At 42.7% G+C, this 15,091-nt stretch overlaps 1 protein-coding gene across 1 annotated transcript in view; it reads left to right on the top strand.

Moving 5' to 3' along the window:
* The window catches only part of LOC125039462 (protein bark beetle-like), an 82,452-nt gene that overhangs the window by 18,771 nt on the left and 48,590 nt on the right, over nucleotides 1-15,091 (top strand). Inside the window, 1 exon segment of the mRNA XM_047633418.1 lies at nucleotides 11,177-11,337. Within this exon segment, the coding sequence (XP_047489374.1) occupies nucleotides 11,177-11,337 (161 nt within the window).

Raw genomic sequence — 15,091 nt, 5'->3', positions numbered from 1 at the left:
TCGATAGACCAAAAACTATATGGGTATAGATACATAGATATATAGACGTATAAATAGATAGGCATATGGAGAGGGTGTGTGTTAGGTGTGCGTTAGAGTATGTAGCATTATGGCTCACCTTGTAGGCGCCTAATTTAAAGCCAGATCAATGCAGACAGGTGATTACCGCCCTGGACTTCCTGCACGAATACCCACTCAGACAGGCGTATTAATGGTCAATTGATCCCTTGGTGAGGAAGCATAAGGCCCATCGGCCGGCACGTGCACTATGGTGATGTCGACCTTAATGCAGGTGTGAGGTTGGTGTACGTTATGTGTCATTTGGTGTAATGCACGGTTTTTTATTCCTGTTGTGTATGTATGCGGGTCTTTCTCTCTGTGGTGTGTCTGTTTACTTCTCTTTTTTATTTGTTTGTTTATTTGTTCTACCTTATTCTTGTTTAAACGCCATATTCCACCTCTCTCTCTCTCTCTCTCTCTCTCTCTCTCTCTCTATATATATATATATATATATATATATATCTATCTCTATCTTTATCTCTCTCTCTCTCTCTCTCTCTCTCTCTCTCTCTCTCTCTCTCTCTCTCTCTCTCTCTCTCTCTCTCTCTCTCTCTCTCTCTCTCTCTCTCTCTCTCTCTCTCTCTCTCTCTCTCTCTCTCTCTCTCTCTCTACTTCTACTTTTCTCTTTCGATCTCCTCCTCTGCCCCTCTTCATTCTCCCTCCTTCATTCTCTCTCCTTCCTTCCATCTCCCCTGCTTACTCCCTCCTGTCTCTCCCCTTCTTCCACTCCCAACGGCCCGCACCCTCCAGCTCCTCCCTTCCATGCTCGCCTCGGCGTCACAAAAGGACACACAAAAGAAAGTTTCCAACATGGCGGCGCAGGTGACCCTTCTCCGTGAAATTACTTTGTGGTTGCTTTGAGAAGTTCTCGGCGATTTCTTTGCATGTTTTATATACGTAGATAAATAGAGGAGTAAATAGATAGATAGGTTGATAGATAGATAGGTTTATAGATTGATAGATAGATATTGATAGATATAGATATGGATATTGAATGTCGCATTTGTTAAACGAATGCCATTAATTTTGAAATGTTTGTACATATCTCGACTTTTTTTTATTGTGTTGAGATAGCTCTGGTTCCCCGTGTTCGTAACGGTAATCCGATAATGCGGACACCCGAACGCATAAACCGCGTGAATTATTTTATTTTCTTCTCTTTCACATGCTATTCGTCTATACGTCTAGTTACTGTTGATACTAGCCTACTAGCTCTTCTACTAGCCTATTAGCTCTTTTTTTTGTGTAAAAAGGTATACAGTTTTGCTCTTCATAGTCGAAAAATGGCGCGGACCCTGTCATAGAATGTTCCATAGACTGCCAACTCTTGTGAGTCTCGTGAGGGGTGTCGCTTATCTACTCGAGAAGCTGGCACCTTCTTTTGTCTTCCTTTGTTTTATTCTGTCGCTTTCTCTTAGTTTTTCCCTCTCTCTCTCTCTCTCTCTCTCTCTCTCTCTCTCTCTCTCTCTCTCTCTCTCTCTCTCTCTCTCTCTCTCTCTCTCTCTCTCTCTCTTCTCTCTTTCTCTCCTTTCTCTCTCTCACTCTCTCTCTCTCTCTCTCTCTCTCTCTCTCTCTCTCTCTCTCTCTCTCTCTCTCTCTCTCTCTCTCTCTCTCTCTCTCTCTCTTTCTCTCCTTTCTCTCTCTCTCACTCTCTCTCTCTCTCTCTCTCTCTCTCTGTGTGTGTGTGTGTGTGTGTGTGTGTGTGTGTGTGTGTGTGTGTGTGTGTGTGTGTGTGTGTGTGTGTGTGTACATATACATACATACACAAATACATGTGTATACATATATGTATATATATAAGTTATGCATATATGTATATATATACATTCATATATATATATACATATATATATGAATGTGTATATTATACGCATTCATATATATATATATATATATATATATATATATATATATATATATATATATGAATGTGTATATTATACGCATTCATATATATATATATATAAATATATATATACATACATATATATATAACCCGGTATCTAAATTATAGCGACCAAAGTATTGTGGATCAGCTCACCTTAATCAAGAAACAGAGGTATTCTGTTTGGAGAGCGATAAAAGATAAGATAACCTGAAATTCGTCATGACATGTCGTACTACAGTCTGTATGTTTGTCTTGTTACACCATTTCCGATTTGGTAACATGTGCTTGCTTTTATCTGATTTCAAGGAGCCCAAACATTTAAATCGGTTAAACTTGTTCTTTTTGTGAATAAAAAAGTATTCTGCTCCCCCTCTCTCCCTTCCCCCTCCTTCTCCTTCTTTCCCACCCTCCCTCTTTCTCCTCTTCTACCCCCACCCTCCTTACCGCCTCCCTTTGTATTTGCCTATTTTTGTATCAGCTTTCAGGAAATTATCAATCATTATTGACTGGCTTCGACATCATTCATCCCAGGCGGAACAGATGTAAACAAACTGCAGCTGGATGACATTGGCTGACCTGGCTGACCTGGCTGACAAAGGAGGTTAAAGTTCAAGGAAGAGAGGGAAAACAGACAAAGACATTTAATGAACGTATCTATATATTTTTGGGGTTAGGGACAATTAGGATCATGCAGAAACGTACTAGTTTAGTTAGACCTTTCGGTTTGAAATTATTGAACTGTGAGGAAAAAGAAGCACAAGAAAATCTGACTCAAAGCAGCATGAAAAAATAACGAAACCGTTGACCTTCTTCAATGAGAAGTGAACCTGAAAGAGAACACAAGCGCACGGCAAATGAACCAGTTTCCTCAGCGACTTCCATTATTTTCAACATAAAGAAATGAAAGAGAGAAAAAAAAAAAAAAAATCTGGCAAATATACATATATTTTCCTCGAGTACTGCAATTAATTTCTTTAAAGCCACCGCACTAGATATAAGTAAAGCTAACGTGCACAAACACCCATTCACACTCCGGTTCATTGAAATTTAAGAATCGCGGAGAGCGCCCCGAGTCTCGGGTGGGTGTGGCGACGATCTGCCTTTCGGACGACAGGTGTGTAAGAGGGGAGGAGGAGAAGGGGGGGGGGGGGCGAGGGCGTCATTATGTTTAAATCCTTCGATGCCTGACGGGCGTGGTGCTGTCGGGAAGGAGCCGTCGTGGATTTCTGTACGACTTCTTCCGCTTTCTCATGTACCGTTCACATCAGTACAGTGTGCTTTATATGTCTGTCTGTTAGTCTTTTATCTGTTTAGTTATCTATCTGTTCATTTATCTATTCATCTATATCTGTCTGTCTATCTCTCTGTTTCTTTCTATCCATATCTGTATATCTGTTGATTTGTCTGTCTACATTCACTTATCTATATACACGGATATTGACAGATATTAATACGGGCATATGGATGTATACATTATGATCATGTAGATGAAACTTATGTCTATCTATTTTCCACCCTCTCTCTCTCTCTCTCTCTCTCTCTCTCTCTCTCTCTCTCTCTCTCTCTCTCTCTCTCTCTCTCTCTCTCTCTCTCTCTCTCTCTCTCTGCGTGTCTCTCTCTCTCTCTCTCTCTCTCTCTCTGCGTGTCTCTCTCTCTCTCTCTCTCTCTCTCTCTCTCTCTCTCTCTCTCTCTCTCTCTCTCTCTCTCTCTCTCTCTCTCTCTCTCTCTCTCTGCCTCTCTCTCTCTCTCTGTCTCTCTCTCTCTCTGTCTCTCTTTCTGTCTCTCTTTCTGTCTCTCTCTCTTTCTATCTCTCTCTTTCTGTCTCTCTCTCTCTCTTTCTGTCTCTCTCTCTTCTCTCTCTCTCTCTCTCTCTCTCTCTCTCTCTCTCTCTCTCTCTCTCTCTCTCTCTCTCTCTCTCTCTCTCTCTCTCTCTCTCTCTCTCTCTCTCTCTCTCTCTCTCTCTCTCTCTCTCTCTCTCTCTCTCTCTCTTTCTCTCTCTCTCTCTCTCTCTCTCTCTCTCTCTCTCTCTCTCTCTCTTCTCTCTCTCTCTATCTGTCTATCCTTCTCGTCTCTCTCTCTCTCTCTCTCTCTCTCTCTCTCTCTCTCTCTCTCTCTCTCTCTCTCTCTCTCTCTGTCACACGCATATTCACACACATAGATTCGCATTTTTGCAAGTAATATGTCCCTCTCCAGCACTCTTTGTCGCGTATCACTACAGCATACACGCTCACCCAGGCTTGTTTGCGTTCTTCGGCAGTCAGTGAGTTCTTCCCCCTCTGGTGATACGGAACGATTGCGTGAGTCTCGTCTCCATTAGGGGGGGGAGGGAAGGGAGGGGCTGGCGTGAACCTCCACCCTTAAAAATATATATCTGTTCTCACACCTCCACGCCTCTTCATCCAAGGAAGGGGGGAGTGGTTTGATTTGGGGAGGGAGAGGGAAATGCAAAAGGAAATAGGAGTGAGAGGGAAAGGATGAGAGAGAGAGAGAGAGAGAGAGAGAGAGAGAGAGAGAGAGAGAGAGAGAGAGAGAGAGAGAGAGAGAGAGAGAGAGAAGGGGGGGGAGGAATGAAAGAAAGAATGAAAGAAAGAGGAGAGGGTGATCATCTCAGGCAGGAGAGTGACGATGACGCATACAAAAGCTCTCTCGTGTTCAAATCAAGATACTGGAACAGAAGCGCTTTCATTTTTCTTCGATTGCTGTTCCCTTTTCTTGCCGCTGCACTTGAATCATATTCCCTTTGAAACGAGACTTACTACTCAGTGTTCAGTCACTTTATGAAAGTCACTTGCACATACACTCACGCACAGGTATACGCATACGCACATCTACACACCCACCCACCCACACACACACACACACACACACACACACACACACACACACACACACACACACACACACACACACACACACACACACACACACACACACCCACCCACACACACACACACACACACACACACACACACACACACACACACACACACACACACACACACACAGACACACAGACACACACACACACACACACAGGGTCTCTTTGTGTCGGCGAAACTGACTTAGGGAGGAAGATTCTGGATTGAGCGAGGGAGAGGAGAAGGGGGGTTGGGGCTGGGGAGAGGTTTCTAAAATGAAACCGTTTATAAGAACTATGAAGGGATGCGTTATGAGGCATAAGGCTTTGTGTAGCTGCCAGATGGATGATAAGGATGAGGAGGATGAGGGGATTCAGAAGAAAATGAGATACTAAAAGAGAGCGTAAGATTATTCTCGTTTTCCAAGGCGTACATTGATGCAACGAACGTCTGTGATTTCGATGCTGTTATGGTCAGCCGCAGCGGACGTGGTCGGAGTAAGAGATGATTGTAATTACAACCGACAGATGGCGTTGGTGATAAAACTCATGATTGATCAACTAAGTGCAAGTTCAGCGCTTTAAGTTCAACGTTATACTGAGATCCAGTCCGAAATTACGACATCATGCCTGCTTTGATGAACACTACGCGAGATGGTGAACAACAGCTGTTGTTCTCGGGTGTACGAGGGATGGTAACGGTGAGCGTTATGGTGGCGGTCATAATAACAGGAGGGGAGAGATGAAGGGAAGAAGGGGGGGGGGGGTGAATGATGGAGAGAGGAAAGGAGGATGGGGTAAGGTGAAGGAGGTAGGGATGGAGGGAGGAGGGGGGAGAGAAAGAGGGAGACAGAGACAGAGGTAGAGACAGGCAGACAGAAGGAGAGACAAGGGGGGATGAAGGAGGATTAGGTAGGAAAGTATGTGGGGACGAAGGTAAGGAAGATGGAGGCTGGGGTGAGGGAGTTAGGAAGGGAGGCAGGGAGGGATGAGGGGAGGAAGGGATGGATGGGGGGGAGAGGGCGGCGACACCACCTCTCGGCAAGACAGTCACAGCCGAGTACTCTCCCGCATGAGGCTTGTGGTGGCGGTGTCTCCAAGACTTTTATTGCGCGCTCAGGCTCCCAGCACACGAACGAAATGGCTCGGGTGCTCCTCCGAGCCGATGGGAGAATTGGCGCTTCCTCCTTTCACGTGATGAAAACGAGAAAAAGTAAAGCAAAAATTTTTTTTTTTTTTTTTTTTTTTTTTTTTTTTTGCTCAAACGAATCATACTTCTTAAATATAATAGTTCGTAGACTTCATCCTACCTGTAAGACAGTTTATTACCTTCATTCTTACTTATTCATTCATTCGCTTATACATTTATTTAGTATTTGTTCAAAGAAGATTTGCTCATGTTTCTAAGTACAACTATTACATGCCATTAACTAAGTTTCATCCCAGCGCACTGATCATAATTTGCTTTGTGGAATCACTCCACTTTTTATTTGTCACGGCCACTCTTGATATATATGACAGCCGGGATCAAAGTTTCCTTACACTGAATGTCGAAATACAGATAGTTCATCAAAGATACGATGACAACCACCAAATAAGTCACTAGGGAAAAAAATACATATATATCCTAACTGGGTGAGGATTCTCTATCCCATGTCGCCTCCTGTGGCATTAATGACTCATGTGTGACTCACCTAAATGCGGATGAGGAGGATGTTTATCAAACATACAAGTATGCCCGCGATGTGTGACGTATTTGAAGCTGTGAATGTTCGAGCCAATCGCCCGAAGCCGGATATGGACGCGGCACTTCCTGAGGCTGGAGGGACGGCCGAGCCAGCTGACTCTCCCTGCGATTGTCCAGTCATTTGTTATACTGCCCGTTATTGTGCAAAATTTCAAAGGAACTTTATTCAAATAGGATGACTGATACTCTTCTTGGTTCGAGTATATGCACATGTTAACAAAACGCAAGCACCTATGCACGCACACATACAATACACATATAAATATATGGTAGAGAAACCCACAATTCACAAACTGGATTTGAGCATTGTGGGTTTTTCTACCATGGAATCAACACGGTAGAAAATTTTACAATTTACTTAAAAAAAAAAAAAAAAAATATATATATATTATATATAAATTGTGTGTGTGTGTGTGTGTGTAGATAGATAGAGAAATAAATAAGTAGATAGATATATAACTAGATAGACCGATAGATGGGGAGATAGATAAGTAGATAGATAAATAGATAAGTAGATAGATAAATAAATAAGTAGATAGATAAATAGATAAGTAAATAGATAGCCTTTATATATTCACCCGCCCACAAATGCCTCGCTTTGTTATGCAAAAGGCCGCAGCGCCCATAGTGGATGCCCGGCGAGCCCGACGCCGTCCGAACACTTCCCGACAGACCGGTTGGAGGGTCATGCGTTGCTTCACAAAGATAAAGCGTGACGTAACGCCTCCCGCAACATGAAACCGAGGCAGGTATTACGACTCCGCCGCTGTTATTGCGCGAACAACACGGCGCTGCTTATTGGAGGTGATATGCGGAACGCGGCGGGGAGGGGGGCAGGGGTTGGGGGGGGCAGGTAGGGGCGGCTCTGCACTCTCGCGTCCGGACCGGAACCTAGGCCTACCTGCGCGAGTCCTGGCCGGAAGGGGAGGAGAGGAATAGCCTTGGTTGCTTATTATTACGAATACTTAGGAATGGAGAATTACCTGGACGCAGATGACGGCTGGTGGGTGTGACATCTGCTATTTACTACTCCGATGTGGATTTGAGTTGTGACTTTGTTTAACTTTTCATTCATAGGCTTGCTGTGAATGATTTAGACATAAAAATGCAGATTATATATATATATATATATATATATATATATATACATACATATACATATATATATACATATACATATATATGTGTGTATATATACATACATATATGTGTATACATATATATATATGTATATATATATATATATAGTTTTTTTTTCTCTTTTTTTCTTTATTTCCTTTTGTATCTGCTTAATCAATGGAAAAAAAAAACTTTAAAGATATAGTTGGATGATACGGAATTATGACAAACATATTCCAAATGAGTTCCTTATCTGGACCGCGACGGTCCACCTTTTCGCTATCATGTCCGGGTCTTGCTGATAACACCGATAATGATAATGTTGGACTAAAAGACACAAAGGCGAGTTTATAATGGAAATGCGTTTGGATATTCGCCTTAATGGTATGTTTAGAGATAAAGAAGTCCTGTCTCGTCATGTGATAAAAGATAAGGGAGCTCGAAAGAAGTGTTGCCGAAGCGCTGGTCACAAAGATCAAACGAAATCCATTGAAATTATGTCAGTGTTAATCACGGTAAAATATAGAATAATGGTAACGTTAATAGCAATTAAATCATGAAAACAGCATTACTAAAAATTACAGTAATCGCAGTGGTAACAATGACAAATCCCAATGATTGATATGATAATAATGATAGTAGTTTTACCTATATTGGTGATGCAATACTATTACTTTTTCTTGTAATAATAACAGTATTGATAATGATAACAGCAACTATGAAAGTCCATGTAAAAAAAGGCTTTATCAGATATGATGGATGATAAACGTAATGATATTGATAGTATTATGATTCGAATAATAATAACGGTGATGATTATGAAAAAAACCTTCCTCTTCTTCTCGCTTCCCTTTTCCGTTTATTTTCTCCCCTTCTTTTCTAGTCTCTCATATCCTTTTCCCTTCTCTTTCGATAATGTCTGCCCTTTGCCCCTCCCCTCTCTTTCATCTTTCAGTTTCTCTCCTCTCCCCCCCCTCTTCTCACCTCAATCCCTTCTTTCCCCGCCTCGTTCCCCTCTTCTCTCCACGCAGTTTCGAGGAGAGCCGGAAGGGCGGTGTGGGAATGGCTTGTGGCTGGCATGTTTGTTGTCTGCGTGAGTCATGAGATAACCGGGCCCTGGATTCGTAGGTTCAATTGTCTTTTTACTGTTCGCGTTCTTTAACGTGTTTTTTTTCTTCTTCATTAATACATATATATTTTATGCCTGTGTGAATTCACTGCACAAAAATATAATTTTAAATCTGTGTGTGTGTGTGTGTGTGTGTGTGTGTGTGTGTGTGTGTGTGTATGTGTGTGTGTGTGTGTATGTGTGTGTGTGTGTGTGTGTGTGTGTGTGTGTTACCGCGTATTTGAGCTTGTTTCCGTGTTTGCGTGATGATTGTCCAGCCTGCCGGATCAATGGCGGATCCAATATCATCTTCCCTGCATAATTCCCCCTAATCCCCCGCAAGGCGGCCGCAGGGTGGCAGGAGCCCCCTTCCGTCGCCACCGCAAGCGCACCTCTTCCAAAGCTCCTCGAAGTTCTCGCCCTAACGTCGCCCCCCCCCCTCCCCCGCAGTGTGAAGCCCCGCAGGGCTCGATATCAAGCGAAGTTGTGGGCCTTCGTGGGGGTAGTCTAATGTCCTTATATGCACCCGAGTATACACACCAAAGCAGAGTGTGCGAATACGTACAACAATAAGAGCATAATATTTGCGGAGTTACTTAGTCTCGTCTTGTCTTAATGATCTAACTAAATTAAGGCACAACGCTACAGAAAGTTTCCAATTTCGGACCCTGGACCGAGAATCGCCTGGATGGGAATGGGGGAAATCGGAGAATTCTTTTTGTGTTCGTCTCGAGCTCGAACAAGCAGATTCTATCGGGTTTTACTTGGTCAGGGGAAGCTTACGTTTCGCCCTCAGGTCAGCTCGATCCTGGGAAGGTGAGCGGGAAGGGTGTATGTTCTTGTTCTTGTTTGTCTGTTTGTTTGTTTTTATGTCCTGTTTTTTTCATCTCATGTTCGCTGAATTCGAAAAAATGTCCTTTGTTATCCGTTTTTTGTTTTTTTGTATTGTTATTAAGTTATTTATTTATCCTTTTATGATTATGGTGACGATGATGTATTTCTGGCGTTTTTTTCGCATATTTCCTTTATCATTTATTCAGTTTGTTTAATATATGTTTGATGATTTATTTACATTTTATCTTTGCCCCATATTCGCTTTCCTTTCCCCTCGTTATCACTGATCCTCTTTTCGCCTTCTCCCTTCGTTCTTCGCTTCGCATTTCGTCCTCGTATTTCGTTTTCTCATCGCTATCTTTCTCCTAGTTCCTGTTTCTTGAGTGTTTTTATTGCCACTTCAAAAATCAAGCCCTCCCTCTCTTACCTTCTTTTATTTCTCGTTTCACCCTCTCCTTTTTATCGCTCTTGCCCTCAGACTCTGCCCTCTCTCTCTCTCTCTCTCTCTCTCTCTTTCTCTTTCTCTTTCTCTTTCTTTCTTTCTTTCTTTCTTTCTTTCTCTCTCTCTCTCTCTCTCTCTCTCTCTCTCTCGCTCTCTCTCTCTCTCTCTCTCTCTCTCTCTCTCTCTCTCTCTCTCTCTCTCTCTCTCTCTCTCTCTCTCTCTCTCTCTCTCTCTCTCTCTCTCTCTCTCTCTCTCTCTCTCTCTCTCTCTCTCTCTCTCTCTCTCTCTCTCTCTCTCTCTCTCTCTCTCTCTCTCTCTCTCTCTCTCTCTCTTTCTTTCTTCACACACACACACACACACACACACACACACACACACACACACACACACACACACACACACACACACACACACACACACACACACACTCTCCCTCTCTCAATTCTTCTCTTCCTCCCTCTCCCTGTCCTTTTTTTTATATCTCCCTCTTTCGTCCTATTTTCTTATCTCCCCTTTTTATCTTTATTTTTCCGTCTTTGACTTTGCCCTCCTTTCCATCCACTTTCATTTACCTCCCATTTACCTCTCGGCCCCTTCACTCTCTTTGACCTCAACCCATTTTCTCTCTCTCTCTCTCTCCCATGTTTTTCTTCATTCTTACGTAATGTTTTAAGAATCCGCGACTTTTAAGATCCTCGTTATGTGCCTTTCAGTGTTTCTTGTTTTGTTTTACGTTATGATGTGGCTGTTTGCATCGTCAAATAAAAAAAAGAAAAAATAGCCGCTGCTCTTGCGAAATGGATTTTTAGGTTAATTCATCTTCTTAGGTAGTAAAGATACGAGTGAGAATTTGTTTGTATATATATAATTTTGTAATCCATGCTATTACGTCTAATGGACATGCTTAACAGAAACTTACACCATACCCCGCAATACGGAAATCTCGTTCTTAGTCTTAATCTAAATGTCTACATTTGTCACAATAACCTTTGTCAGTAACTCAACATTTGAACTAGTTTCACGAATATCTCATTACATATGCATTTTTTCTTTCACATTGAAGCCATTCTCTCTTTTCCTATTTTGTTTTGTTTTAACGATTTTTCTCTGGCGTTCCTCAGGGCACCCCGACGAATAGGATTAAGCTGACCAGCAGCCAGCCTCCGGGCGCTCCTCTCAGGGAGACGGGCCTCAGGCTGGTCGACGGCCCCACGCCTCTGCAGGGGAGGCTCCAGATGTACTACAAGGACAAGTGGCGCTCGATATGCTCCAATTCAAGAAAGTGAGTTGGGCCCATTTCGTTTTGTTTCGGTCGTGCCTTTACGTGCACACACACACACACACACACACACACACACACACACACACACACACACACACACACACACACACACACACACACACACACACACACACACTCACACACACACACACACACACACACACACACACACACACACACACACACACACACACACACACACACACTCACACTCACACTCACACTCACACACACACACACACACACACACACACACACACACACACACACACACACACACACACACACTCTGCCCCTTCCTCTATCTCTCTCCCCCCCTCCCTTCCTCTTTCTTCCCTCCCCTCTTTCTCTGCCTTCCTCTCCCCTTTCCTTTGTGCGGGCTTCCTGCCCATCTTCATGTGTTCTTGCGTGTTCACGAGTGCGTATATGTGTGTGGTTTCCTGCTTTGACGTGTAATAACAGCGGAGGGACAATTTTTCTTCATTCACCGACCTTGAAGATCCTCTCGCTCTCCCGCGCTAGGCTTCCTTCCGCGGCTCCCTCAGCGCGCGGACGGAGGAGAAAATTGTGGCGGTTCAGGTGCGCCATCATCTGCGTCGTCCATGTGCACTTCCGTCTCCTCCCATCTCCCCCATCCCCCCCCCCCCCCTTACAGGTGCGACGCCGCTACGCTAAAACTAACGCCCGGCCGCCGCTACCAATGCCGCTAGCGCCACCGCCATCCGCATCTCACACTGCTGCACCAACTTCCGATTAGCCTGTCGCGCCTACCATCCCTTGCATGAATAGACTGTGCACCTCCTGATAACGCTGCCTTTATTGTCTGACATATATGCCTATTCGAATCTCCGGCATACTTCATATAACTACGTCTATAAACGTTTCAACTACATATCATTGTTATTTCAGTTAGAATTAACCATAACAACTTCATTTCGTAAATGTAGATCTATTTCGCATGATTTTTTGCAAGAGAAAACTCAAAGACAATAATTTCCTTGTCGAAATTAAACGGCAAGGAAAGAGAAGAAAGAAAGGAAAGAGAGGACAGAAGAATGGCAGGAAGGAAATAGATGTAATTTTGATGGGCAGGGAGAATGACAGCGCGTTATTTTCCTCCATGACAGTTCCGTCTCAGTGACGCGAGAAATTAGCAAGACTTTGTGGCCATTTAGAGTTGAATAACTCAGGATATTGAAACTCTTTCTTCAGGCCATGTCTTTTTCTCTCTTTCGCTCATTTTCCACTCTTCCTCCCTCTCCTCTCTTTGCGCATCCTGTTGTTAAGGAGTCTCAAGATCCGGTTTCCCCCCTCCCCCCTCCGTTCTCATCACCTCATTTAATACCTTCCTTATAAAGGTCCTACTTCCTGCGACCCACTTGTTAGGGATCGGAAATGACCTGTTTCGACCTGCCTGCGAGACGCGTCTGGTGTCTCGGTTCGATTTCGATGGGCAGGTTGTTACTTCTGAACCTTAATTTACCCTTCCTTACCCAGCATGACTCATCTTGTGAATATTATAAGACCATATAGTTCCGCTGTAAGTAACCATAAAACCAACTCACTCATCACACATCAAATAATATTTTTATCAAATAAAGTAACAACAAGACCACAAATTACAGCATTGGAACATTTCCGACCCTTGCTACCCATTCTATAAGGACGAGATTCCAAATCCTTAACGGGGGATTTTGGTCCTTGAAGAAACGGGGGATTAACGGAAGGAAGGGGTGTTGCGTGCCGTAACAGGGAGGCTCCCAGACACCGCCGCTCCCGTGAGCATAGGCTTTACTAAAGCTCTTTCCGCTACATGATTTCAGAGACAGCATTAGGGTGTTAGCATGGAAAACCTTGCGCGTCTCTTCGTCTCACGCAAAGCCTCTGTTTCTCGTGTTTTCTAATGTTATTTCTCTTTCTCTTTTACTTTTTTTTCCTAGGCGGAAGAAAGCCTTGATATCGAGTTGTCAAAAGCTCTTGATATTTATTACTTACGTATTTGATTTGTTAACATCTTATTAGAGAACGTATTCAGTTTATATGATTTTTTAAATTTCTCTAGCAAGCGGGATGCCTTCCTATATATATTGTGCGTTTTGATATTTGTATAAAGGAATCTTATGATAATCAGATGTAAATATGAACATAATATAATATAAATATCAACACCAGCATATGATTGCAAAAGTCTTAAAAAGTGCATTTCCGGTGTATGTTACCGTGGCAAGATGTGCAGAATTAAAATCCGCGATGTTTCATACGAGACAAGACGTTTGTAGGTTTTGCTCACCAGAAGGGATGCTAAGTGACTCAACTATATGACGTTCAAATGTATATAAGCACATTTATTTTCATGTTTTCATTTTATTCGTTCTTTTATTTCAGTTGATACTACTGAAAACCATAAATTAATGCTTGGTTTGGCAAGAGGGATTACGAGCGTAAACTAATAGATGCATAACGAACGTTTCCATAATAACTTTAACTTTAACATACTTATAGTCCCAGATTCCGCACGTAGTCTTTACATGATATCAGTACCTGGTCATCTGTTAATGACAAACACTCAATGCGGTTTACCGCTTAAGAGTTAATTATCCTTTTGGTTCGGTAATTCTTCCTCTTAATGAGGTAATTAGCCACAGTAGGTCAGTGGGAAGGAAGAAGGTCCGTGAGACGGTTAATTTATGCAAAGATTTAAAGGTCCGAACTCGGTATTTAACGACTTAATTAATATTTTAAATGCTAGGTGCTGTTGGTTGCCAATATAATCATAGTAATTGTTCTCATAATATGTATTTTCGAAGAATATGTGATAGATAATCACATTCGTAACTTTATATCGCGAGACATATTTGGAATAGATCTCGTTATCTTTATGTGTAACGGATGATGATTAATACGCAAAAAATATCCTCGTCATACTAGTGAATCCTCTCTTTTTTGTATATACTCGCTCTTTGTTGGCTTTAATCCCATCCCATTAAGACACGTTATTACAATTTCTTATCGGGATTTTTTTTTTTCGTCCGCCTTTCTTCCTACGCTGAGATTTCAAACAAAAAAGTTGACAAAAACCAGATGCTCCTTTTTTCCGAACCGCAGACACGCCATCTTGGTTCTGGACGAGGGACCCGGGATGACGGGTTATCAGTTCAGGTGACGGGATACGCGCTGGAAGTTGGTTAAAAATCACAACAGGTGCGGTAAGCTTGCGTGGAAGACGTTGAGCTGATGTGGTGGGATGTTAATAAGATTTGATGATTGGAGGGCGAGAGAGGGAGGAAATGGGAGTGAAGAAGCTGCATCAGCATCGTTGTGTATCTGAGTTAGAAAGACGCAACGTCATCGTGCTTTCTCATGACTTGCTTTAGTATGTTTCTTTTATTTTTGCTTGTTTCTTTGGATTACGCTCTCAGTCACGATACCAATAAATTCCAATCTCACGACAGTCTGATACTAATCGAATATATCACCAGAAGGAAATAATGTGAATAAAAAGAATCCAACTATCAGTATCAAATCAAAAACAACCACAAAATGTCATCTTATTGCGATGAGTCAACAGAGAGCTCTTGTGAGAATCCCAGAGCGAAGTCACAGTCGTCGGGTCTCGGCGCCAAGGGTAAACCACACCTTTCCAGAGCCTCTGACCGCCTGCGACTCTCCTTTTAAACTGCGCGCTGAATCACTTTGCAAACACCCTGAAGTAATTATAATTCTTATATCAGTATCTGTCAATATACCTTAAGTG

Source organism: Penaeus chinensis, chromosome 27, assembly GCF_019202785.1.
Source record: "Penaeus chinensis breed Huanghai No. 1 chromosome 27, ASM1920278v2, whole genome shotgun sequence".
NCBI lineage: Eukaryota > Metazoa > Arthropoda > Malacostraca > Decapoda > Penaeidae > Penaeus > Penaeus chinensis.
The sequence above is the reverse complement of the archived record's forward strand: the minus strand, read 5'-3'. Positions and strand labels throughout refer to the sequence as shown.